At 38.1% G+C, this 24,030-nt stretch overlaps 1 protein-coding gene across 3 annotated transcripts in view; it reads right to left on the minus strand.

The window, feature by feature from the left end:
- The window catches only part of tprg1 (tumor protein p63 regulated 1), a 29,246-nt gene extending 7,489 nt beyond the window's left edge, over positions 1-21,757 (minus strand). The window contains exons 1-5 of one of the 3 annotated variants that reach the window (XM_040129628.1): positions 21,671-21,757; positions 21,193-21,232; positions 20,817-21,052; positions 17,736-17,827; positions 13,817-13,993 (exon numbers count right to left, since the gene is read on the minus strand). In XM_040129628.1, coding sequence (XP_039985562.1) covers positions 13,817-13,993; positions 17,736-17,827; positions 20,817-21,035 — 488 coding nt within the window. In that variant the 5' untranslated portion in view covers positions 21,036-21,052; positions 21,193-21,232; positions 21,671-21,757. Of the gene's footprint in view, positions 1-13,816; positions 13,994-17,735; positions 17,828-20,816; positions 21,053-21,192; positions 21,233-21,320 lie in introns of all 3 variants that reach the window. The other 2 variants (XM_040129629.1, XM_040129626.1) reach the window with 2 other exon arrangements.
- Between the last annotated feature and the right edge of the window lie 2,273 nt (positions 21,758-24,030).

Consider the following 24,030-nt stretch of genomic DNA (forward strand, 5'->3'; position numbering starts at 1 on the left):
CGACTTTTTTGAGTAAACCTTCGCTACTTTCCGTAGAAGAGATTCGCCACTACTGTCACGCAAGCGCAAGATCGGCCTTTCCCTCCGCAGGAACACCTCTCTCTGGTCTCATTCAGATGACCACACGCCAGCAGACACAGACGTGAATGAGCTTCTAACTTTTGCTCTTATTGATCATTTTACAAGTAAATATAGCACAGCATATGCATTGTCTTTAACTTTGTGTGTGTAACTTTGTGACGACATCGTGGTTATAAAATCAGGGTTTTAACAGTGCAGAGCAGCAGCTTGGAAATGGCTTGGACTGACTGCTGGTTAACATGTAGTCTTAATCAGTCACTATTTCATACCTATTCCATGGTCTGACAACAGAAACAGAAAAACATGTAAATAAAAACAGCTTTATTGGGACTTTGTTTTATGGAATTAGTGTATATGTGAACACAGACAGTAGGAGAGAAGCAAAAAGATAAAAGGCAATCCAGTCATATACTAGGTTTTGATCTAGTCTTGCTATATCTGTTGTGCACTACATCTTCCAACCTGAAAACCAAAAAAACCCTTCTCTCTCAGTTTCACAGTTTCTGTTATTATCGCTTTTAGGTACCATACAGTATATTGTGCATGTCATCTGTGGGCACAAATAGAAATGCTTTGCTATCTCCTGATATGAGATCATTACCCCTTCGTATGTTTCTGTCATGATATTAAAATCAGTTCAGGTTATTTCCCTAAAGGGGGACTACCAGACCTGTTGGCTCCATGGTAAGAATATTAGAATAATGAAAAAATGGCACTAATCTGTCCTAAGGGCTAATACCTAATGTGGGGGCAATGTTTACCAGGCTTAGAGGTAATCTACAGTGTGTTCATCATATTCTCTTTCTTCTGCTGTTCTTTGTTTAGTCATTTTAAAGTAAATACTGTAGGGTTTTAATGAAAATGCCCTAGGGTCATACCTTTTCTTGGCCTAATGAATCCTCAGAAGACAGAGAGCAAACACCTTCCAACCATTGAAAATCTCATATTTGAAATAATGCTGGTTTTGAGCTACATGCTGGCAAGATCTGTACAATTCTCTATTAACTGTTTTTCCATCAAATGTGATCTTGGTCTCTCATACCTGTAAGACTGTAATATATGGGAGGAATACAGTATCTTTGTTACGGCTCAAAAGGCACAGAGTCACAGAGAGTTCAAAACACCCTCCTCTGCATTTCCTTTTCGGGCAAATCCTCCTGAAGAGTATTCAACTAAACCTGAACTAAAATGTATCAGAGAAAACAGAAACGGAAATAGACAGAACATAAGAAAAAGGCCTTGGACATATGGTATACTAATGTAAGACCAAATGTCACAACCACATCCAACTATCACTTAAACCATGTAAAAAATTGTTATGGCTGTTTCTCTTCTTGACTGGACTGGCCACAGTCAAGCGCTACATCCCCGAATGTCCAAAACGGAGTGAGTGAGTGAGTGAGTGACAGAGTTGAATTCATGATGAAGTTTTCCCATTGGCCGTTTCTCTTTCAAAATGATTAAGTGCGAACATTTTCTATCACATCATTGGGGGGCATTTACAGCGGGTCCAGAACAGTTCTCAACTACATCCACAGGGGGTCTTCATATCGATTCCTGTCGTGGCTGCACCTCTCCATGTGCTGAGAGGCATGAGGGAGAGGAATCAGTTAAAGCACTCCAAAATAAAATCACAAAAAAAAACAATAAAACACTGAGTGATTCTTAGAAAAACAAGAGACATCTGAAGATAGAAACAGATGAAAGAGCAGGGAGGGTTAGCAAATAATTACAATAGTTATAATAGTTATTACATTAAAATAAGTTCTCTTTCAAGTCAAACATCTCAAGATATAAGTGTTCTTGTAAGTGTATTTATTACCTTTTTTTTAACTCAATCAAAACTTAACCATGTCATGTGATACGTTACTTCAGGACGTTTTTAAGAATGAATATTGCTAAGACCAATACAGAAAATTCAATGAACATTTAATATCCAGGAATTCACATTATAGACACTTCCACTGACTTTCCCTGTAACAAACTGCCGAAAATTTCAGTGCCACTGACTGTACACGGTCCAGCCATGTAATAGGTTTTGACCTAGTCCTGATCGTCAATGCTTCTTCTGATGCACAAGACCATATAAATAAATTTAACAGGTGAAGAATCTACAGAAAGGTTTAGGCACTTCTACTAAGGCACAACAGTACTTTTCAGCTAAATGCTTATATAGACATGCTAACATGCTCACGATGACAATACTACCATGCTAATGTTTAGCAGGTCTAATGTTCACCATCTTCGTTGAGCGTGTTAGTATGCTAAAATTTGCTAATTAAAACTTAACACAAAGCATATATGAGGTTGATGTAACTGTCATTACTTTTGCAGGTATAAAGCAAAATACTGGACATACAAATTTTGAAACATTAACACATCTTCCTGATATACAGCGAGCGAGCCAACTGTAGCGGTTGGAGCGCGAAAAATTGTCCACATATGTTATTAGTGATGTAGCACGATGAGGGGATGAGACGTTTTTTTGCACTGCTTGCGATTTCTCCCTCGAAAATGAGCAAGTTTTTACTAATTTCCTTATATTTTGGTGATTTTGATTATTTGTCAGTTACTGACAGTACAAACAGCGTTATTGAGTTACAATGTAGCTAGCACCTAGCTACTAGTCAGGTTTAAATTCACAGATTTAAATCTAAAACACAATATGAAAATAGGTTGGAGGTGGAGCAAGGGTGCAAAACTTTTGCAGAAATAGAGCCTGGGTGAGCCTTTCTAACAAAAGACATGTTACTCAGCCTGTTGGCTGACGCGTGGAGCTGGTTAGGACGTCTTCATTGGAGAACACTGAAACAATCTGATGTTCGCTGACTCGCTCGTCCGCCTCGCATCCAGTTAGGAATCTGTTTAACCCTAAAATTAACTGCCAAATAACAAAACAAAACAAAACTAAACTAAACTAAACAAAACAAAACAAAACAAAACAAAACAAAACAAAACCCAAGATATTTCAGGACATCACCTTGGGCTCTGGGAAATTGTGAGGGGCATTTTCTACTATTTTCTTTTCAATTACCCTAAAGTAATTGATTAATAAATAAAGATAACTTGGTAGGCTAAACAACAAAGAAAAAATTGTTAGTTGCAGCCTTAAACTTTCTACATAAAAGTCATTGCTCACCATTGTTGTTGGTTCTGAAACTAAGATTCACTATATAATGATGATCTGTGCAATATTAATTTATAGAGACAAGGGATCTTCTTCAAGCATCCATACAACCTTACAAATGTGTGTCCTGATGCTAAATCAAGATGCCTGCCAATAAAACTAAAAGGAATATTTATATTACATACAATTAAATACTCTGTTACTCAATTAAGACTCTGGTCTATGTGAATTTAGGATGATTATAACAAAACTAAATGTGGAATCCTTTCATGGTAGAGTTCAGGCATTTTCAGCTACATTGCCATGCCTCTTGTCTTTGTAGCCTGCTGATCATCACCTGTTTAACAAAGCAGGTAAAAAACTACTGATTCAATCCTATTCAAAACAGTAGCTTGGCAAAACCCGCAGTGACAGGTTTGACTCCTCGGTCTGGCATCATAACACTCATAGTAGAACCCAACAGGTATAGGCATTATGGATTACTGGAACATTTTGCCACATGTTATGTTATGCAAGTCATTTGCCTGCTTCATTCTTTTAATACTGATAATAATGTATTTTTTAAGGTCTGACACCGCAACCACAGATCCATCCTGGCTGCCATTGCTTATTATGACAATCAAGCAACCTGTTTCTGGTTTTTGTAATTCTCTCAACAGCTGTGACTAGTACTATTAGAGGTCAGAGTTTTTGGAATAAAGAAATGTAATTGTGTAAACTTTTATCTATCGCGTACCTGCTGGTTTGCATTAAAAACAAAGTTATGATAGAAAAGGTTAGATAAATAAATCAGGATGCAGGCGATTTCCCAACAGTGTTCTGATACATCCATCATGATCTGTCACGCTGATGTGCCCATTTTACCACATACCTTGTGCAACAGCACTTCCTGCTAACCAGAATTAAACACCTGAGGCTAAACAATAGTGGTGCAGCTATTGATATGTCAGAGTGCCAGGGAGGGGCTGCATCATAATGAAATTATGTAGCCCTGTTTACACGGGCACTTTCAAATGACAATGTTGCTGCTGAACATTTTTTGCCTCTTCCCGAGCAAACGCTGTGCATGTAGAAAGGGGGAAGAAAGAAAGAAAACCGGGTACAAAAGCAAAGCCCAGGCTAAAAGACTGATTATATTTCAGCAAAAGCGAGTGAGGATGGCGGGGTTACGTTTGTACACATTGCCCTTTGTGAGCGCACACAGCTATTGCCCTAGTATAAATGGGGATATAAAAAAAGCTTTGGCAAATTCCACAGGTAAGCTATCACTGGGAGCGGGACCAGCCCAAACAGGCAGAGCAGGGCTGGGCTTTCCAGCTGGAGGCCTTGGAGGTCTTCACTGTGTTTATGTGGCAGAGCTGGAGTTTGCACTTTCACTGCGCCTCACTTCGATACAGTCATGAAAATACAGAAACAGTGAAAGCAGGCTACACCTGAGTTATATCATTCTTAAGTGTGACAGTGTCTGTGTCCAAAGAAATTTCCAAAAAACACCTTGAGAAAGAGGTTAAACTGAGGGTATCCACCCTCTACTGATCTTCCCGGTAGAGTTCCACTTAATCCATGGTGTTTATACAAAACACACACATGCATAAGAGAAACACTGTATTTTGAGCTTAGGGGCAAGTGACAAAAAGTTCCTCCCTGGGCTTTCAAGCGCTTCAGACTTGAAAGCCAACACACAAGATAAATATCAAGCCCAGCTCCAGTTGTCATGGCGAGTGTCCCACATTGTCTCAGAGCGAACAAACAAATCTGCTCTGATTGCTCAATAGAGCCTGCAGGTTTTTCAGCCATCCATTCATGTATCCATCCTACAAGGTTTCATTAAAAATGTGAGAGTACTAAAGAAAGAAGTCAAGGGTGGAGTGTTGGCTAGAAAATAAAGGAAAAGACAAAGAATTGAGTTTAGGTGTTGTACACAGCTGAAAAGATATTTACATTATTCACAATGCTCATGCAGCCTCCGAAGCCTAAATCACACAGCCATGTTACTGTAAATATCATGATGCAAAAGCTGGGATGATGCAGGTTTCTGAGATATTTCCACCTTGAAAAAGCAGAGTCCACAAAATGAAAGCTGCTCCCAAGGTGTATGAATTTACAGAAGCATGCCCAAAACATTATAGATCTGCTGGTGCTCATTCATTTATACTGCATGTCGTGGGAGCAGACTGTCTTTAATTTGATTTGGACATGTTAGAGTTTTTTTATTTATTCTGCTTGGTTTTAAGACTCATGCTGCAGGTAGAACTACAATACCTGGCACTACAATGTTCTGGCTATATAAAGACTTTATCTGCAGGAGAATATTGTAATCCACAATTTTCTCCCTTGCGCCACTCATTTAAAAGCACAATGGAAAGATGTTGAATCACAGTTATTACTGGGAATCATTCACGTAAGTTCCTTATCTATTAGCATATACTATGCCACATATAGCCTGTGCAATGCCAGTCCCCGGTGTCAAAATGCCTAGGAGGCCTATTTGGGGTTTGTTGTTTATTTGGATCCTCAATAGTAGTTACTGTGGCAACCGCTACTCTTCCAGGGGTCCATATTAAAATATACAGTATAATCAACCAATGTTTACACTTACACTAGATATGATAAATCAACACCCAATCTAACACACTACGTCAAAACAATACATTTGACATACAAGACAATTTGCACATTCACTTTCCAATGAAAGTTAAAGAACACAATTTTGTCCTGTACTACGAGTAAATTTAGACAAGGACCATACTAAGTGAAGTTTTGAGGTACTGTACCTGAATACGTCCATTCTAAGCTACAGTAGTTTATACTTCCACTCTATATTTCGATAGGATATATTATACTTTTTACTACATTTATTTCTTTATTTTACTATTCAGATCAAGATTTTACATATAAAATGGGTGATATATTTTTTTACATTCAAAATTAAGTTAGATCACTTTGTAGAGGTCTGTTTTCACTTTGACATTGAAGGGTCTTTTTCAGTTGAATAGTATCAAAAATACAATTCAATCCCTTTTGATTCAATCTTGTAAGACAATAAAGCATGAAAAATTCCAAGGGGGGTGAATCCTTTTTTATATTGTCTCCATATTTTATAAATATAACACTAACTAGGGCCATTTTGCATAATGAGTACTTTTGATACTTGAAAATTTTTCTGCTAACAATACTAGTTTTATTTGGAAGTCCTGTAATAGAGTATGGTAATATTGTGCTATTGCTAGATTACTTCATATACCAGTGGTTTCTAAAAAAAAAATGTATAGATTTTTGAAGTATACAGTATGACAAATTATTCCACTGTCTCTCTCTCTCATAACCTAAGAAAGCTTGGGTTGGAAACTTGACGCATGGAGTTTGAAAGAAGTGTGCTTTTTCCTTCATGGGCGCACCTGGAGAATGTGCAATAAAACTAAATCACCAGGACTAAAAATACTGACGCTCCCCTAACATTTTCTGTTGGCATCATCAAGGTTTTGGGAGGCTGATGGAGCAAAGACGAGGATACTGACACCAAATAAGACGCTCTGTAGAGGGATATTGAAAGAAGTGGGCTTTCTCAATCTTTGAGAAGTGTGATACACTTTAATTTTGCAGCCCTTGATTACATTACCTGAGCAGTTATTGAGATAAAACAATACACTGGCTTGTATAATTTGCATGGGATGTAACTTTTGGATTAAGAAACTGAGAACATGTCCTCATAATAATTGCTTCTCTTCTCATTTTGCAACTGATTTATTTATGTGACTACCACAGGACAGTTATCTAAAGTTCAGCCTCACCAATTTAAGTCCTAATTTAATTACTGTGTCAACATCTTTCTATTGTGCTTTTAAATGAGTGGCAATTTTGCATAGTTTAATTTGGTAGAATAAAGACAGGAGTATCAGTCTGTGTGCATACACATCTTACTTGCTGAGTAAAATGTTTCTTCAATTCTTAAGCACAAATGTCTGCATTTAACTCTCTTGCTTCACATTACGACAGCTGTGACTCTGTCTAAATGATCATCTGGTGAGATATTCTGTTGATGAGCTTAACTACTGTAGCTACCATGTACTGACTGCCCTCTGCTGTTTGAATGTGTTAGTTGCTTTGGTTTGTACAGGTGTGGTCGGAAAGACTGTAGAAAGAGAGGAGGATGAATGTGTTTAAACCATATTTGACAGACTCAAACTACAGATTTTGCTTTCCTATTAAAACAACTGTAAAAAAAAATAATTAATATGGTCACTTGTGACTGCATAACAATTGAGTGAGGATGAATTTCTAGTTAATAAAACTGTTCTAGTTGAAGGTGGGGGCTAAATTAGGCACGATTCCCACTGAAGCCTTATTCAGAAAAAAGATTGGAAGATGAGAGACAGAGGAGAGCAGTGCTGGGATTATTTCCAACTTTCATAAATATATATATTTTTACAACAGTTACTGAAGCAACCTCTAGTGGGGGTTCTTTAAGCCTCCACACCCAACTCTTTCAGACAAGAATAAAAAAAAATAGATGATGTTCTGGGTAATTAGTTTGTCTAGACAGTTTGGAAAGACAGCACTTAAAAGACATCTTTCCCCACAGATGCAGAATAGACTGTGCTTTTTCCTTCATGGGCGCACCTGGAGAATGTGCAAGAAAACTAAATCACCAGGACTAAAAATACTGACGCTCCCCTAACATTTTCTGTTGGCATCATCAAGGTTTTGGGAGGCTGATGGAGCAAAGACGAGGATACTGACACCAAATAAGACGCTCTGTAGAGGGATATTCTTTTTTGTGATCTGGGAGCACTAGGGTCAGACTTCATGAAAGTGCTTTTTTTCCTTTGTAACATAAATTTACTTATGTAACAAATATTGATAATAATCAATATAGAAATTAATATCCTAAGTAAACAGCACAATAATATGAAAAAAAAAGGAAAAAAAGATCTATAAGCAAGTGATTGTGTGTAACACCTCTATCATTCAGTGTTGCTATAGCCAAACAGAGTTTGGAGAACATATAGAAACAAATGTGCAAGGTTTAGCGCACATCAATGCCTTGGAGTGGTCAGAAAATGGTTCGACCTTTCTACTGAAATGTAAAGGTGTCTTATTTGTTGCCGCCTATCCAGTGAAAAGGCTCTCTAGCAGCAAAGATTCAGAATTGAAGAATCATCCATGTCAACTTCAAACACATGAAGAAATGTGATGTGGCGTGCTACTGCCTTGAACTGTCTCTACCAAGGGTGCACACTGACATCAAGTGGTCAGATGACAACTGTCAGCTGACAAATCAACAGCAGCTATCTATGTAACATACCCTAAATGTTTCATGTATTTTTTCCTGTTTTATTTTGAAATACTCATCTGTCTTGTTGTTTAAGTTCCCTCCTCGTGTGTCTCCCGCCCTTGATCATCCTCCCCTTCCTCCAATCCCTTACCTGCCCCTGGTATTCCTGTCAGTAAAAGCTGTCTATACAGTATATATAATTCCCTGTTTCCTCTGTCTTTTTGCCAGATTGTCTTCGTTATACCTAGTGCATTAATCGCTTTCCAGCATTCTCCTCGTGTTGTCTTCATAGTTTGTGACTTTGCCTTCTTTTTTGACTTCTGGATTTTTGCCCACTTCCTCTCTGTGATTGTTTGCCTGATTACCTGTGGATGACAACCTTGCTTTCCAGTAAGGACATTGCTTTTTTGAACTTTTCAGTGCCTCCTGAGTATTTCTCACCATCTGAGTCTCTGCTCAATCTAGAGTTGTTACAAATCTTGACTTCTCACACTCTTGAATGTGAACAATAATACCTCACAAGTAACGGTCAACGGTTTCTTGTTGTGAGTTAGGTGAGAAGAGCAGTACTGCTCTAATGCCTGTAAATGACTGTAGTCAATACTTTTGTATTAACAACAGATCATATTTATCTATTGTCAAGTTACTGTAACTGGACCAGGGAGGAACAGAAGAATTTCGATCTTCCATTTTCCTCAAAAGAAATTCAAAAGGCCTTAACTTTCTTACAATCTAACAAGTCACCGGGGGAAGATGGTTTTAAGGATTTGCCCATTCCTTTCCTTATGGATGCCTTAAATTTAGCATCCACAACTCAAAGTCTCTCTGATTCGTTCTCCATGGCTATAATTATGGCAATCCCCCCCCCCCAAAAAAGTATTAAATTGATACCTAAAGCTCTAACCAACAGATTAAGTAAATACTTAGACCAGACTGGATTTATTCCAAAGAGATACTCTGCCAGTAACTTATGTAGGTTGTTTAACATTATCCACTTGGCAGCCTCTAGGGCTGAGCCTTGCATAGCTGTTACTCTGGATGCTGAGAAGACTTTCGACAGGCTTGACTTGCCTTATTTCTTCAGGGTTGTGGCCAAGTTTGGATTTGGTCCTTGTTTTATTAATTGGGTCAGTACACTTTATGAAAAACCTCAAGCCAGAATTATCACCGTTGGAAAAATATCCACTGCCTTTCTTCTGAGTAGATCTAGTAGAAAGGGTTGCCCTTAGTCCCCTGGGCTCTTTGTCCTAGCCATTGAGCTTCTGGCAGAGGCAATCAGACAAGACGTAGACATAAAGGGCCTCAAAGGGGGTTCACCAACCCACAAAATTAAACTTCTAGTGGATGATATAATCCTTTATTTGACAAATCCATACAGTTCCCTTTCCAAGATACAAACTCTTTTAGATGCTTACGGGGTAAATAAATTGAATTATGAAAAAAGCGAAATTCTCTCACTTACATATTTTGACTATGTTGAGTATCAACAAAGAAACCTATTCAGATGGTCCCCAAACGGCGTAAGATACCTTGGAGTCATAGTAGATAATAACCTTAAAAATCTGTATAAATTTAATTACCCCGCACTGGTTAGTAATGTAGTAGAGGATTTGCATAAATGGATAAATCTATCTTTTACCTTGATTGGCTGAATAAATTCAGTTAAACTGATTAAATTAAAAAGGTTACTGTATCTTTTTCAGCCCTTACCCATTCCAGTAGCACGGAATTTCTTTAAAACCCTTAATAAACGTATTAAACAGTTCATATGGAAGACTCCAAGGGGTCTAAATGGAAAAACTTAGACGGGACCATAATCTGGGTGGTGTTGGACTACCTAGTTTTAAAAAGTATTATTTGGCTGCTCAAATGACACTTGTTTTTTTTTCTTTTTAAGAATCACAATGTTCCCTCGTGGGCTTTAATTGCAATGTAAACCATGCTCTAAAAGTGAATTTGCCGGGTGATTTCATTTACAAATGGACCCCAAGGATCCTAATCACTAGGACTGATAATCGTGTTTTGATACATATAATCAAAATATGATATGAGATCTGCAAGAGTCTTAGACTAGAAGCTAGTCTGTCACCCAAAACACCTTTGAGACAGAATGAACTCATACCAATGACTCTGGACTACAGGATTTTGAAAATGTGGCACCAGAAGAGGATTCACTATCTGAAAGACTGTTATGACAATGGATTCTTGATGTCTTTTGAACAACTGAAGGGGCAATATGATTTGTCCAGCAATAACTTCTTTTGTTATCTACAATTAAGACCCTTTTTTTACAACCACTCTGGGACTCAGAATGACTTTTCCTTTGCTCAGTGATGTAAAAAAGCTGCTTCATGAGGAAAATGTACCCAGATTAATTTCAAAAATGTATATTTTCTACTGATGGATGTAGCTTAAAAGCCAGGGTTTCATGGATCTGGAGAGAGTTGGGAATCTGACTTATATGTAACAATTGATGCAGAGCTTTGGTCAGACTTGTGCCAAAAAAGTTTGTCAGCCACAATCAATGCTAGATATAGATTGATCCATTAAAACTTTTTTCACCAACTCAATTTCACACCACAGAGACTATATAAATACAAACCTGAGATATCAAATATGTGTTTTAAATGTGGAATAGAGGAAGGCTCGTTTTTACATTGCTCCCGACCATGTACGAAACTAAATTACTTTCTGGTAAGTCTTCTGTGACATTATAACAAAACTTAAACGATTGACCCTCCCAATGGACCCGCATGTTTGTTCATTAGGGAATATCACAACCTTTAATGCACATTTAAGAAACTTTCAAAAAAAGTCTGAAGAGATAGGTTTATGCGTAGCCAGGATATAAATAAGAAATGAGGATGTCTGATTCCCTTCTCATAGCTAGATGGTTTTTGGACATGAATAGTTGCATTCCACTCGAAAAGATCACATATTCTCTCAGAAATGAATACAGCACCTTTCTAAAGATTTGGCAACCCTATCTGACCTATATGGACACCTTGCCAACGCATATATCAGACTTCATTTTAAAATGTTATCAGGATTGATACACCATTAGTCATCTGAATAAGCCAGGATTGTTTAAACTGTCTCTTGATATTTTGAGTGGGTGGGTGGGACAGGGAGAGGATTTGGGGCCATGTTTGTGTGAGATTTGAGTGTTCAGCTTGTTTTGTTAAATCTAAAATTTGGAAACAAAATATTCCAATAAAACAATGGATCATATAACAATCGGTATTTGAAAGGGGTCCCTCGTAGTGACAAATCCACAGTGAATTATCACCTGGGTCTGCAGTTCTCCTCATCTCTTCAGAGAATTTTAGCTTCTTTCAGTTCACGTTTTTGGTTTTCCAGCCTTCACTTTTTTGGTTCACTCTGACCACTTTCGTTAAGCAAATGTTTTCAACAAAAAAGCACGGCCCACCACCAATTGGCAGACAGACATAGTTAGTTACCAGCTACTGAACAATGTGGAGTATTTAGCAGCTAAAGAGCTAGGAGTTAGTTAAAGAGGTCGCTGAGACGAAAAACAGAGCTAAATTAAGAGCAAATATTGGAATTACACATATCAGGTTGTTAGAAACATGACTCCAAATACTAATGTTGCGTCATGTAGACTGGTTGTGTAAAAGGACAACTGTTTGCTTACAAGTTCGCCTTACCAGCTTAAAGGCTGATATGTCGGTGTTGTTTGTTACTTTTTTCCACTGCCCTCAAGTATGGCTGGAAAAATCAGTTATTGCAGTTTAAGTATGGAACTAGAGTCAGGAGGCGATTAGCATGGCTTAGCCTCAAAGCTGCAAGCAGGTGAAACGAGTCTGCTAGCACCTCTAAAGCTCGCCAATCAATGCACTGTATCAAGTGTGTTTAATCCACATACGATCAGACATACGGAAAAGACAAGTTGTGGTTTTTACTTGGCATGGCGTGCAGGAAAATTTCCAAAAATGTCAATCTACTCTTTTAATTTAAAGTAGTCCAGATATGTCATTTGGCCTCCTCTATCACTATGAGTAATTTTGAAAAATGATTGTAACATCAGCTAATTTTCTCAGCCTTACTTTTATTACTTTTGGAAACTGTGGAAACAAAGTTTTCTGTAACGTTACAGTGGTAGGGAGGATTCATTTTCATATGTACATGTACTCACTGATTACTTTATGCCAAAAATAAGACAGAATGACCTAGAAGACACTTCCTGAGGGAGGGACAAAGAGGAAGACAGGGAGAAAGAGGGTGGGAGCGGTGAAGATGAAGACAGAAAAAGGAAATGTTTGAGGCTTGAGTCTTTCTTATTTGAAACTCTCTCTTTACTGTTTGACTCCCGGGTGGCTTTCATGAGCGTTTTATGTATAATTTAACGTAATGTGCAGAGATAAAGCCTCCAAGAAAGGGTATGCTCTCTAAGCTCTTCACAGCACATTACATTTTATTCATCAAATTAGTTTTAGTTGGTTTGGTATCCCCTGAGCCGTCTTTAAAAGGTTTTGATGAAAGGACTACATTAATTTTGCCACTAATCAGTTGAGTGACAACTGCATGTGACAGCTATGCACTCCTTACTCCTCCTCTCCGTACACTATTCTCCCTGCCATGCCTGTTTCGGTTCTGCTGTTCCCTGTGTCCCTGTTTGATCTTGTCTATCCTGCACCAATCCTCTGCATGTACCCCTCTCACCTCACAGCCTTCAGATAGCTGCCCTAAGCTTCCTGTCACTGTTTTCACTTACAATACAAATCACTGTTAATACTTTTTAGTAAATCATTAATACTCTTGAAATCTTGAAATTAATTAAAAGGGCTGCATGTTGCATTTTTCATTACATATTTGAATTTCTAAAGAAATTTGTTACATAAAGAATGTGTTGTATGATACAATACTTTAAAAAGTTACGAAAACTTCACATGCTGGCAAAAAATGTGACGAGGTATGCTTTTTGGCAGAGCTTAATGGTTAATCATTGGGAAAAAGAGATTTTTTTTGGGGGGAATTTTACTTTTGTGAAGCAAATTGGAGCACAGAGAAGATAATTAGGGCTAATATTTGTAATTCTCCAAGTAGAGTTGTTATTTTTTAATTAGCAACTAAACTCTTAAAAGAATTGTTCTTATGTAGACTTACACTGATCGCCAAAACATCAAAACCAGTTACCAGTATATACATTTTATATATATATATGTGTGTGTGTGTGTGTGTGTGTGTGTGTGTGTGTGTGTGTGTGTGTGTGTGTATTAAAATGGCTGACAGCTGCAGGTTTAATGGACTGAAGATAGAAGTTTACTGTTTACTTCTGTAGGACTACTGAATGCTAAAATGAGGGGACCTACTGGAGAAGGGAGGGCTTTGGGAAGCTGAAGGTGCCGTGGGAGATGCGGTCCACACAGTTCAGCGGGATCCTCTGTAATTGATCACAGTTGAACATGACAAAGTCGTACTTGAAGACCAGGAGAGAGTTGTCTGTGATGAAAACAAGACGCTCCTTTTCATTGTTCCAGTGATCAACCCTGAAAAACAAACAAACAAACAAAAAAACCGAGAGACTCTGTTAGACCTATAGTGAAAAATATTTTATCTCCACATTAAATTTTAAACAACCAGAATTTATTTGCTCATTCAATTCACCACTAAATTTGCTTTATGTTTAACAATATTAATTGTCACACACAATACAGGACATCCAGTATCTATATGTGGAATTAGGGAAGGTGGACAGAGGATGACTGGAAAGTCAATGTGACATCCAATGCGTCTTTAAAAAAAATACTTTCCTACATCTGTGGCGTGTCTGACCCCTCCGCCCCCTTATGCCTGTGCATATACAGTGTATACAGGGGTATAAGCATAGGTATACAATCAGTTTGCCAGTTTATTTAGTACGCCTAGCTGAAATAAAGGCAGTCTAATACAACAGTGCTGTCCACCCTACTTATATCAATAAGGGTAGGCCAAATAACAGAAAAATTTCTCTGTATAATGTAACACAGTTCAACAGCAACACAAAACCGCAGCCTCTAAAATGATCATAAAGTTGAAGCAGCACCTCTCTACAGTGTCAACACAAACTGAACATTATGACCTTCATGAAGGGAGGATTTCTTGCAGAACTGTTCTGTTGTATTAGACTGCGTTACTTTGAGATAGGTGGACCTAATAAACTGACAACTGAATGTATATTACAATGTTAAGTTTAGACTGTAGAGCATTGGTCTCCGGCTTCTGCAGTTATAAGGAGTGTCTTTTTTCTGAGATTTCTAAGTAGATTTATGGCCGTTTATTGGCAAAGGACTTCAACTCTCCCGCGCACACCTGTGTAGATACACATCACACTTTGAACACGTCTGTTTTTGGGTTCGCTAAGGTTGGGACCCACTTATCTCATGACCCCTCAGTTTTATCTTGTGACCCTTTGTGGGGGGTCTGATGTCGTTGAACAACTGCTGCAGAGAGTGATTTTCACTGTGTGTATGTGAGTCTTTGTGTGAAGGGCAGTGTCGATGTTCGTATTCTGCAGGTTATTTGAAGTTAATAGAAAAAACATGTGTAGCAAAGCTGCTCAATGATGTACTGTAAAAGCTTCACAACTTCCAAAAATGCCCTTGGCAAAGATCATGCAATATGCATGCAAACATTTCTAAGTCCCTACATTTTTCCAAAAAATATAAAGAAAAATCAAATGAACAGAAACACATTTGAAGCAACAAATCAGAGTCCATTTTCTCTTATGCCCTCAAAGTGTGTCAAAAATGTCTGTCTTATTAACTGAAGTTACAAAAAGCATAATTTCACACAGACTGTCTCCCTCACCGCTGTGCACACACAACTAATTCGTGGTGGCATGGACTTTCTTGGAGTGGCTCTCTTTCTTACAGCCCACTGAGCCGGGTGCACATGGCCAACTCCAACTGAAACACTCTTGACTGCTGCTGGCAGCCGTAGGCCAAAAAAAAAAAAAAAAAAACAAAACAGTTCACTGAACAACCCTTCATGGGAAAGGTGTGGGTGAAGAGCGTTGATTGTACTAATGAAATGAGTTAACCTTGACTCACATCGTGGATGGCACAGGGGTTTTGCAGAGATCCAGGATCAGACCGTGGGTGGTCTGACACATTGGTGGCCCTGATGCTTGACATAACAACACAGCACTAGTCAGGACAAAGACACTGACGCCTGGAGTGATGTACTTCTGTAGGACACACTACAGATTCTTAGATAGGGAATGCGTAACTTCTGCTTCAAGAAGTAGCTGTAGCTTCATATGTAGCGTACAGACATAAAAGTGGTATGAATCTTCTCACCTAACTCTTGGCAAGAAAGTGAATAAGGATATTTGCCAAAATTTCAAGCTATTCCTTTCAGTGAACTAGTATCTTCATTTACTTTTTATTTTCTCTTTTAATAACATGGTTATCCACTGCTATGGACACTATTTGGAAAAAAAACCACGACTTTGGTAATGTTTTTGTTACATTTAAAAACCCCACCTACTTGTTTAAAGTAAAAGTAAGGTCGCATATGATAAAAACAATCTCAGAAAATGCAAAAATAAAAGGGAAATAAAATATAAAATCAAGCAAAAATAATCTATAAATATAAAAAATCGAACTCTTTCTAATGCTAGCAACAATCCTCTGCAAAAGCCAGATTTGAGCAATTTCTCATGCTTTTCTGACATTATACTCCGGTCTCCCTTGGGAACATTCAGCAGCAGCGTTACAGAATTACCATATAATGCACTCTTTCTGTTGCAAGAAATCCTACAGCAGCTTCTGTAGCGACGATAACTGCCGGCCAAATGTAGGACAAACATTAACGTGTGTTGGACAGAGCTGCATAAATGGGATGTATTATTCATTCTCACATGGCCAGCCTTAATGTTTCCTGAAAGCTTGAGCAGGAGTGATACAACCTGACATCTGCAAGTGCACTTGGTAAATGTCCTGCAGTCACTTCATTTTACTCTGAGTGAGTCCGTTAGATCACTACATCTGCTTTGACTTGTGTGGTAATCTTAGAGCTTTGGGTTTGATAAGAACACTGATACTTGAGTGAAAGGTTAATTAATGAAGACGTCTGGATCTGATAACACTAAGGCATCATGGGTCTGTACTGTAGTATATTATATACAGCATGTATTGAATTTCCTATTTCCTGTCTTCCTATGTGAAGCAGGTCAGTGGAGTCATCCAGTACATATGTTAACGATTATGAATGAGCAGCACGTAATATTGTAAACTCACTGTGTATTTACAGTCCCATCAGTTCTCACAGGTGAAAAGCTTGTAACTCCAGTTTAGGAATTCTTATGTGTTTTTTTTAGAGTTTTCCAAAAAAGAAAAAAAAATTGAATTTATAAGAGGTCTATAAACAATTAATAGAGGTTTATGACACATTATAATCCAACTGTTCGCATATACCAAGTAGAGCTGAAACAATTCGTCGATGACTTGATTGAGAGAAAATTAATCTTCAACAAATTTAATAATCGACTAATTTTTTAAGCAAAACTGACAAAAATTAAATTGGTTTCAGCATCTCAAATATAAATATTTACAAGTTTTTGTTTTTTTTAATCTTCGGAGATAGTAAACTGATTATCTTTGGGTTTTGGGCTGTTGTTTGGACAAAACAATATTAATTCCATTATTTGAATTTCTAGTAAGTGGACCTGGAGTTAAGAACATTTTGAGCATTTACTATTTCCAAGGTCAAGAATGAACCTTCCAACTGCCTTCATTACTTCTGACGACCTTAACAAACTGTGTTAAACTAATCTGTGAAGGATTTGTACACATTTATAAAGAGTAAATAAATGCTTTGTAACATACTGTAAGAGTTGGTTCATGTGTGAAATCATATATCACTAAATGATTACAGATATGTTATACTGTGTTATCGATCATTCATTCATTTTTAATGCACCAATTACAGATTTTTTATAGAGTAAGGGAAGTTGTAACTGTTAAAAAACACATTTGATTAACACTTAAGAATGTCCTTATTTCTGCTTACATCTACATTATAGTGTGCTATGAACAATTTATTTAGTGTTTATATGCTGCTTATTAATGCTAAATAGAGGGGGGAGTTTACAGTGTTACAAGTGGTACAAATGTCACCAACAAGACAAACAATGAGATTAACTGGTAAGAAATTAAAGGTTAAAGAAGTTTTTCATACTTTGCATGTTACACTGCATGTTGAAATGAACACAAAGCTGTGGAACAGAAAATGGTCTCATGAACTCACTCTGCCATCAGCCAGATGCTGAGAATGCTGCCGTCTACTTCTTTATTCACCAGAGCTTCAACGTTTTTGATGGCCTGATTCAGAGTGCCAGGCTGAGGAGACAGAAATGCACGGGTGTCACTTTCTAATTTTCCATTGTGACAATCACAATGTGTACACAGAAAGCTTAAGGGGTAATGTTTGAGGCAGATGTGCAGCTGGGACGGGTGCTCCAACAAAATGTCAGCGCGTCTGTGTGTCACAACAATAAAAAAAAAAAAAAACATGAAACCCTAGCATCTGAAAATGACTGGAAATGAAGAAAGCTGAGTGTGCAGCTTCCATGTATAAATGTGAGTAACTCAGGTATTTGAAGACACATGAGAAAGCTTCAGTATATGATACACTGCACATTCAAAGCATCTCTGTTTTCCAATGCTACCCATACACACACTCTCACTTTTAACGACATGCCATTGTATCCTTGCACTTTATTTTTTATTGTTTACATGCCAAGTTGGAGAACTTGAAAAGATTAGGAGTTCAAACTAAGGACAACTGACAGTCTTATTGTAATCTGAGCCTGGTGATGAGCTGGCCTGGCAACATGGGATGTGTGACTGATTTTCCCATTGCAATCCAATACAACAGGCCTGCAAACACTACCTTTGTGAAACTGATAATATTCGGTTTATTGTTGACACTGTGTCATATAGGTGTTGATTCATCGCTATGTAAATTTTTGAAGCTGTGGTGTTGTTATTTTACGGCATAACATGGTGAGGTATATACCGTCCATATACAAGAGGCGACATAATAGCAAGAAACTTTTCTGAACTGCAATTTCTTATTGGCCAACAGATACAGAGATACTGATATACAGTGGCAAGAAAAAAAAGTGAACCCTTTGGAATTATCTGCATTTATGTATGAATTGGTCTAAAAATATGTTCAGATCTTTTTTTATGTTACAGTTATGAGCAAACACAATCTATTTTAACTAATAACACACAAATCATTGCATCGTTCTTGTCCATACTGAACACATGATTCAAAGGTTGGAAAAAGTATGTGAACCCCTCGGCTATTGACATCAACAAAAGCTAACTGGAGCCAGGAGTTATCAAACCTGGAGCCCAGTCAATTAAAACATTATGAGTTTGTTATTTACAAGACACATCTCCTGATGTGAACCATGCCTCTCACAATAAGATCTCTTACAATCGAGAATTGTTGATTTGCATCAAGCTGGAAAGGGTTACAAAGAAAATTCAAGGAGTTTAAATATTCATCAGTCCACAGTCAGACAAACTGTCTATGGATGGAGATGATTTAGTTCTGTGGCTGCTCTCTCTAGAAATGGGCACCCAGCTAGGATGACTAGCCCTAATATAGAGTTTAATCAACACACTCATAACATCCTAATTTCACATTATAGTCTCCAAAGAACATGTACTGATTGCAGTTACAGTATCAAAATTAATCTTTAATCTCTACTGATAGATAATGAATCATGTTTCATACACTCCTCAAGTATCCTGAATGACTGTTTCGGGGCTGCTCTGTCACTGTCTTGTGTTTTAACTGACACCTGCAGAGTGGCTGCAGATAGAAATTTATTCTGATAAATGCTAAGTTAACATTTATGTTTAATGTTGTACACGGTCTCTTCCACATAACAGGGAGACCAGGGAAGGTTGTAACATGGGACAACTGTAACACGTTGAATCCCTCCAATCGGACACAAGCTTGAGTGAATACACTCTGCACACGCTCAGCTAGACTGTCTTCTCGTATACAAGAAAGGGACCACATTTGAAACTCCCAGAGAAAGTTAACAGCAAAAGGTCAAATTGTAACTTTTCTATCACATGTATTTTTTGGATAGTGTCCTGATATCAGATGTCTAGGAATCCAACCAAGTATTATTAAAATCAGTGTTTTGGAAGCTAAAACTAGAAATGGCTAACATGTGTCAAACTAGCAGTAGATTGGTTCACGGTCGTTACGCCTTGTTACAACCGTCCCTGAACCAAGTACATTTCCGTTTAGTTTTATTTATATTTTAAAAACCTAAAAGCCTACGTACACTAGATTGCGTGCTAAGTTAATGATAATCAGTTGCATGGTAGCAGTCAGTGGAGTCCCAGTTGTTTTGCTGGAGAGGTCAAAATCCACTGCCACCCTGTTCCGTTTTTCACAAGAAGGGGCAGAGGCTGGCGTGCCAGGGATCCAAATCCATATCACTTCCCAGAGTAGGGTACTGGAACCCCTGGAGCATTTTCTCCAGGAGATCCGACTGAGAAACTGCCTGACACAGGCAGCCGATTTGTGCTATCCATTTTGATTCCATGTTCAAAGCTTTTCGAGGATGTGTTCTACCCATAAAATAATTTTCTTGCAGTATAATTTGACGGCCTCCCTTCTTCATTATTTAAAAAAAAAATGAATAGTCACAGTAATGTAATTGACAGATAATATTTTTCATTTTGAGTATTTGATTTATTATGAATTTTAGACGTTACAACTGTCCCTAGCCTGTGTAACAACGGCTTTTACAGCGGAGTGACTTTATTCACATCGATTTTGCAACCTGTAAGGATTTCGTCAAGCCACTTAAATACACTGTCTCAGTAGTTGACACACTGAAGTTTGTAATACAGCAAACTGGCTGTTACAGTGCAAATGGTCTTGCGAAAATCACAAAAAGTGTCACAACTTTCCCCGGTCTCCCTAAAAGAATATGTTAGTAGCTAACAGCTGCAAACTAAATGTGAGAAGCAACGGAAGTGTAAACGTGCCAAAAACCAAAATATTACGGTAAATATTTAGCTAAGTAAGAGTAACTCAAACTTGTACCTGAGGGCTAGCACTTGGTTATCGCTAGCTACTTTCCACTGGTGACAGTGCAAATGTTTCTCTTATTGCGTCCAACTCCGGTACTGACCCGACATTAAAAAGAATAGGATTTTATTTTATTTTATTCATTTTAAATCGGCTAGACTCGTAATGTGATGCAGGATTTCTAAAGCATGTGAACTGCCGTCTTTCATGGCAGCACAGAGTGGCTGTTCGGCAGGTGGAAATGTTAAAAGTCTTTACCCTCAACACGAAGAACTTCCTGAATTTGAACAGGTCCGGTGCTAACTCCGCAGGGAAGGCGCAGGGCGGAGAGCGGGGCGCTCCGCCCGCCGCTGCCGGCTCCTCGGTGCACTCAGTGCGCGCAGCAGGTTGATTGTCCCCCGGGCCGCTGGTAGAGGCGCGGAGCTGATTCTGCTGCTCCTCACTGGGCGCTGCTTCCCCCTCAGCCTCTGCCATCATGGGGCTTCACAACACTTCTTGAAAAAGATTAACAACACTGATGTGTGGCTTATTATTAAGCGGGTGGCTGTCCACTCGAAATAGTTATTTATACATTTTAACTGCCCCTGCAGGGAGGCGTAACAACCTGTCAATCATTTCCTTCAGAGGCACATACCTTCCTCACTATCGACACTTGAGTCGCTCCACAAACAGACCTATTTAAAATAGGAGTAAATCACTTTGTGTCAAAATGATATGAAATAAAATGCTCTAAGTTATAGTCATAAAAGAAGATTTACTTACCAGCAATGGTCGAGGTCGCGCTAAGTTTTAAAAGTGATGTAAATGGGGAAGCAGCTACAGGTGTATAACTTCCTGGTTCCCTGGTCTTGTCTAACATTAGTTTGTTGTAGAGGGCGTCACGTCAGCTGCCGCGGATGCTCAAAGCATCCTGACCAGGCACACTGGCTTTTTATTTACTGGGATCGGAATAACAGTGGGACAGGCCGTAAACCCTGCACATTCATTGCTATGTGGATCCTAATTTTCACATGGGAGAGCTGCTGGTCTCGGACGGCTTTTTAAACTCTGAATAAGGATCATCTCTGAATAGGACTTTGCTGTTGTTAGACTGGGTAATGGCTTCAACTCACCTGTCCGTGCACACAGAGCAGATTTCACTCTCTCTTTCACCGGGTGAAAGGGTGTCGTGTGACTCGCATTGACGCCTCTCGCTCCAGGGCTCACGATGGAACAACTGCGGAAGCTGTGGGCCAATAAAGCTTTCCACCCCGCCCCCCCACTTTTTGAGCTTTCTGTTGTAGCCCGCTTTAGTTTTTGCAGATCAAGTGCACAGTGTGGCATGACACTTCCCCAGTCTTTCCACTGGCTCACACCATCTCATTATACTGTGAATTTAATTGGTTACACATTTGCAAACCCCTTGTGTGTGTGCGTGTGCGTGTGCGTGTGTGTGTGTGTGTGTGTGTGTGTGTGATGAGTATTACTTTACCTCTCACCTCATTACCTAATTTGGATAGAAAATTTAAATTTAAAAAAGTATGTAGCCAGGGATGTCCACATGGTTTTGGCCACACGGTGCATGCCTGCTTCTCTGTTTTTCCTTTATTCAATATCCATAGCTCAGTGGACTCTAGATAACACGTGAATGAAATGAAGCTAAACTGAGAATTCAAAAAGATGCTTTTACATTTACAGTCCAGCCAACAGTTTATAATTACTTGACTTAAGTGTTTCAGATGACAAAAATATTTGAAATGGTATTTCCTCTGGACATCTTTGACATTAAATGAGGATAAAAACAATATTTTATGAATAATAGAACTATAATAATAGAACTTTTTTTAATGGAAATATGTTGTGATCTCTTATGTTACTAATGAGCAACATAAAATAAGCTTTACAGAGGGCGACTAATTCAACCAAAAAAGATTTTGTATGATTTCTTGAAGTGAAACCTGAAAAGGTTTTGGCTGTACCTGTTATCGGCACAGCAATAAATCACTCAGCAGACTGAGTCAGTGACTAGCTGGTGAAGTAAGTTGATATAACCCAAGTATAACCCAAAAATTTCATATTGGTACTTACATTGATCAGCCACAACAATACACAACACAGCCACAACAATGTGTATATATATGATATTTGATCCATCTGGGAAATTTGCATGATCAGGGCAAAAACCAGTCTCCACTGGTTATGTCCACCATGTGTGTTCTTATAAGAGGTTATTTCTACCATCTTGAGTATTTCTGATAGCATGTATGGGCTTGATTATTGTAAATCACCTCATACTAGAAACGTTCTTTAGTGAGTCTATAGTCATTTAAAAGTATGAAACAACACTGGAAAAACCAAGAAGGCTGACTGTGGACATGAATGGGATTTACAGCATTCACTGATGCATTTTTTTCACATTTTTCGCATTATCTTAAATGCATGTTTATATACATAAAGAATTATAAATAGCTCAAAGTCAAACATATATATATATATATATATATATATATATATATATATATATATATATATATATATATATATATATATATATATAATTTATATATATATATATATATTAGGTGTTGTGTTATTTCTGTATAATCAAGCATAGATTGTGGGGCAAGGACAAAATGTTTGTTGTTGTTTAGGTGTAAACATGAATCCTACACACTAAATGACTTTAGAATTGTTAACAACCACAGACAGACACCAAATTAAATGTTTACCCATTAGGTTCCACATTATATGTTTGACTTTTGCTCTTCAGTAAAGTTTAGCAGAGTCAATGGGTATAACCTATTTCAATCACAGTTCTGTTACTACAGGATAGGGACTCAAGAGCAATTATAAGATTTTTAGGTTGTATTTTCGGCCTACTGAATCCGGTGAGCACTTAACTACTGCTTAGATTAACCTTACAGATTTGTGCAACACACTATTATACTGTTTATGAAAGGTTTAGCTTGCTTTGAATTTGCTCTCTCAAGCTTTCAAGCATGTTCCTGTCTTTCCTAAAATACCAGTATTCATGATTCAACTGGACAATAACACAATCAAACAATTGATGATGAAGTCTTTCCTCCCACAAACCCTTGAATAGCACCACCACTGAAACATCAGTCTGCGTGTGTGCTAATGTTTTCTGACATAGCATACTGTAAAGCCACTCATTCCCAATCACAACTCTGGCAGGGGGCTCTTCCAGCACCTTGTCTTAAGTTTAACACCAATCCAGTTGTAATCTGTAGCAGTCAAAGAAATGTAGAGGATTTCTAAAGGCATTCTTTCTGCACGGTTGCTTTGCTACTCCCACGGACTGCTGGCTGAGATTTTCATGCTCTTTAGTGTTACGTCAATGGCCAGTAGCTTTCAGTCTAGATCTCTTTTTTTTTTTTTGCTCTTCAGTCAAGTAATTACTTCTAATCAATCCAGAGCTTCTTTGCTTCAGTGATGGGTTAATAATGAATTTTCTGAAATTTTCTTCCGCCCA

Source organism: Xiphias gladius, chromosome 6 (assembly GCF_016859285.1).
Source record: "Xiphias gladius isolate SHS-SW01 ecotype Sanya breed wild chromosome 6, ASM1685928v1, whole genome shotgun sequence".
NCBI classification, from domain to species: Eukaryota; Metazoa; Chordata; class Actinopteri; order Istiophoriformes; family Xiphiidae; genus Xiphias; species Xiphias gladius.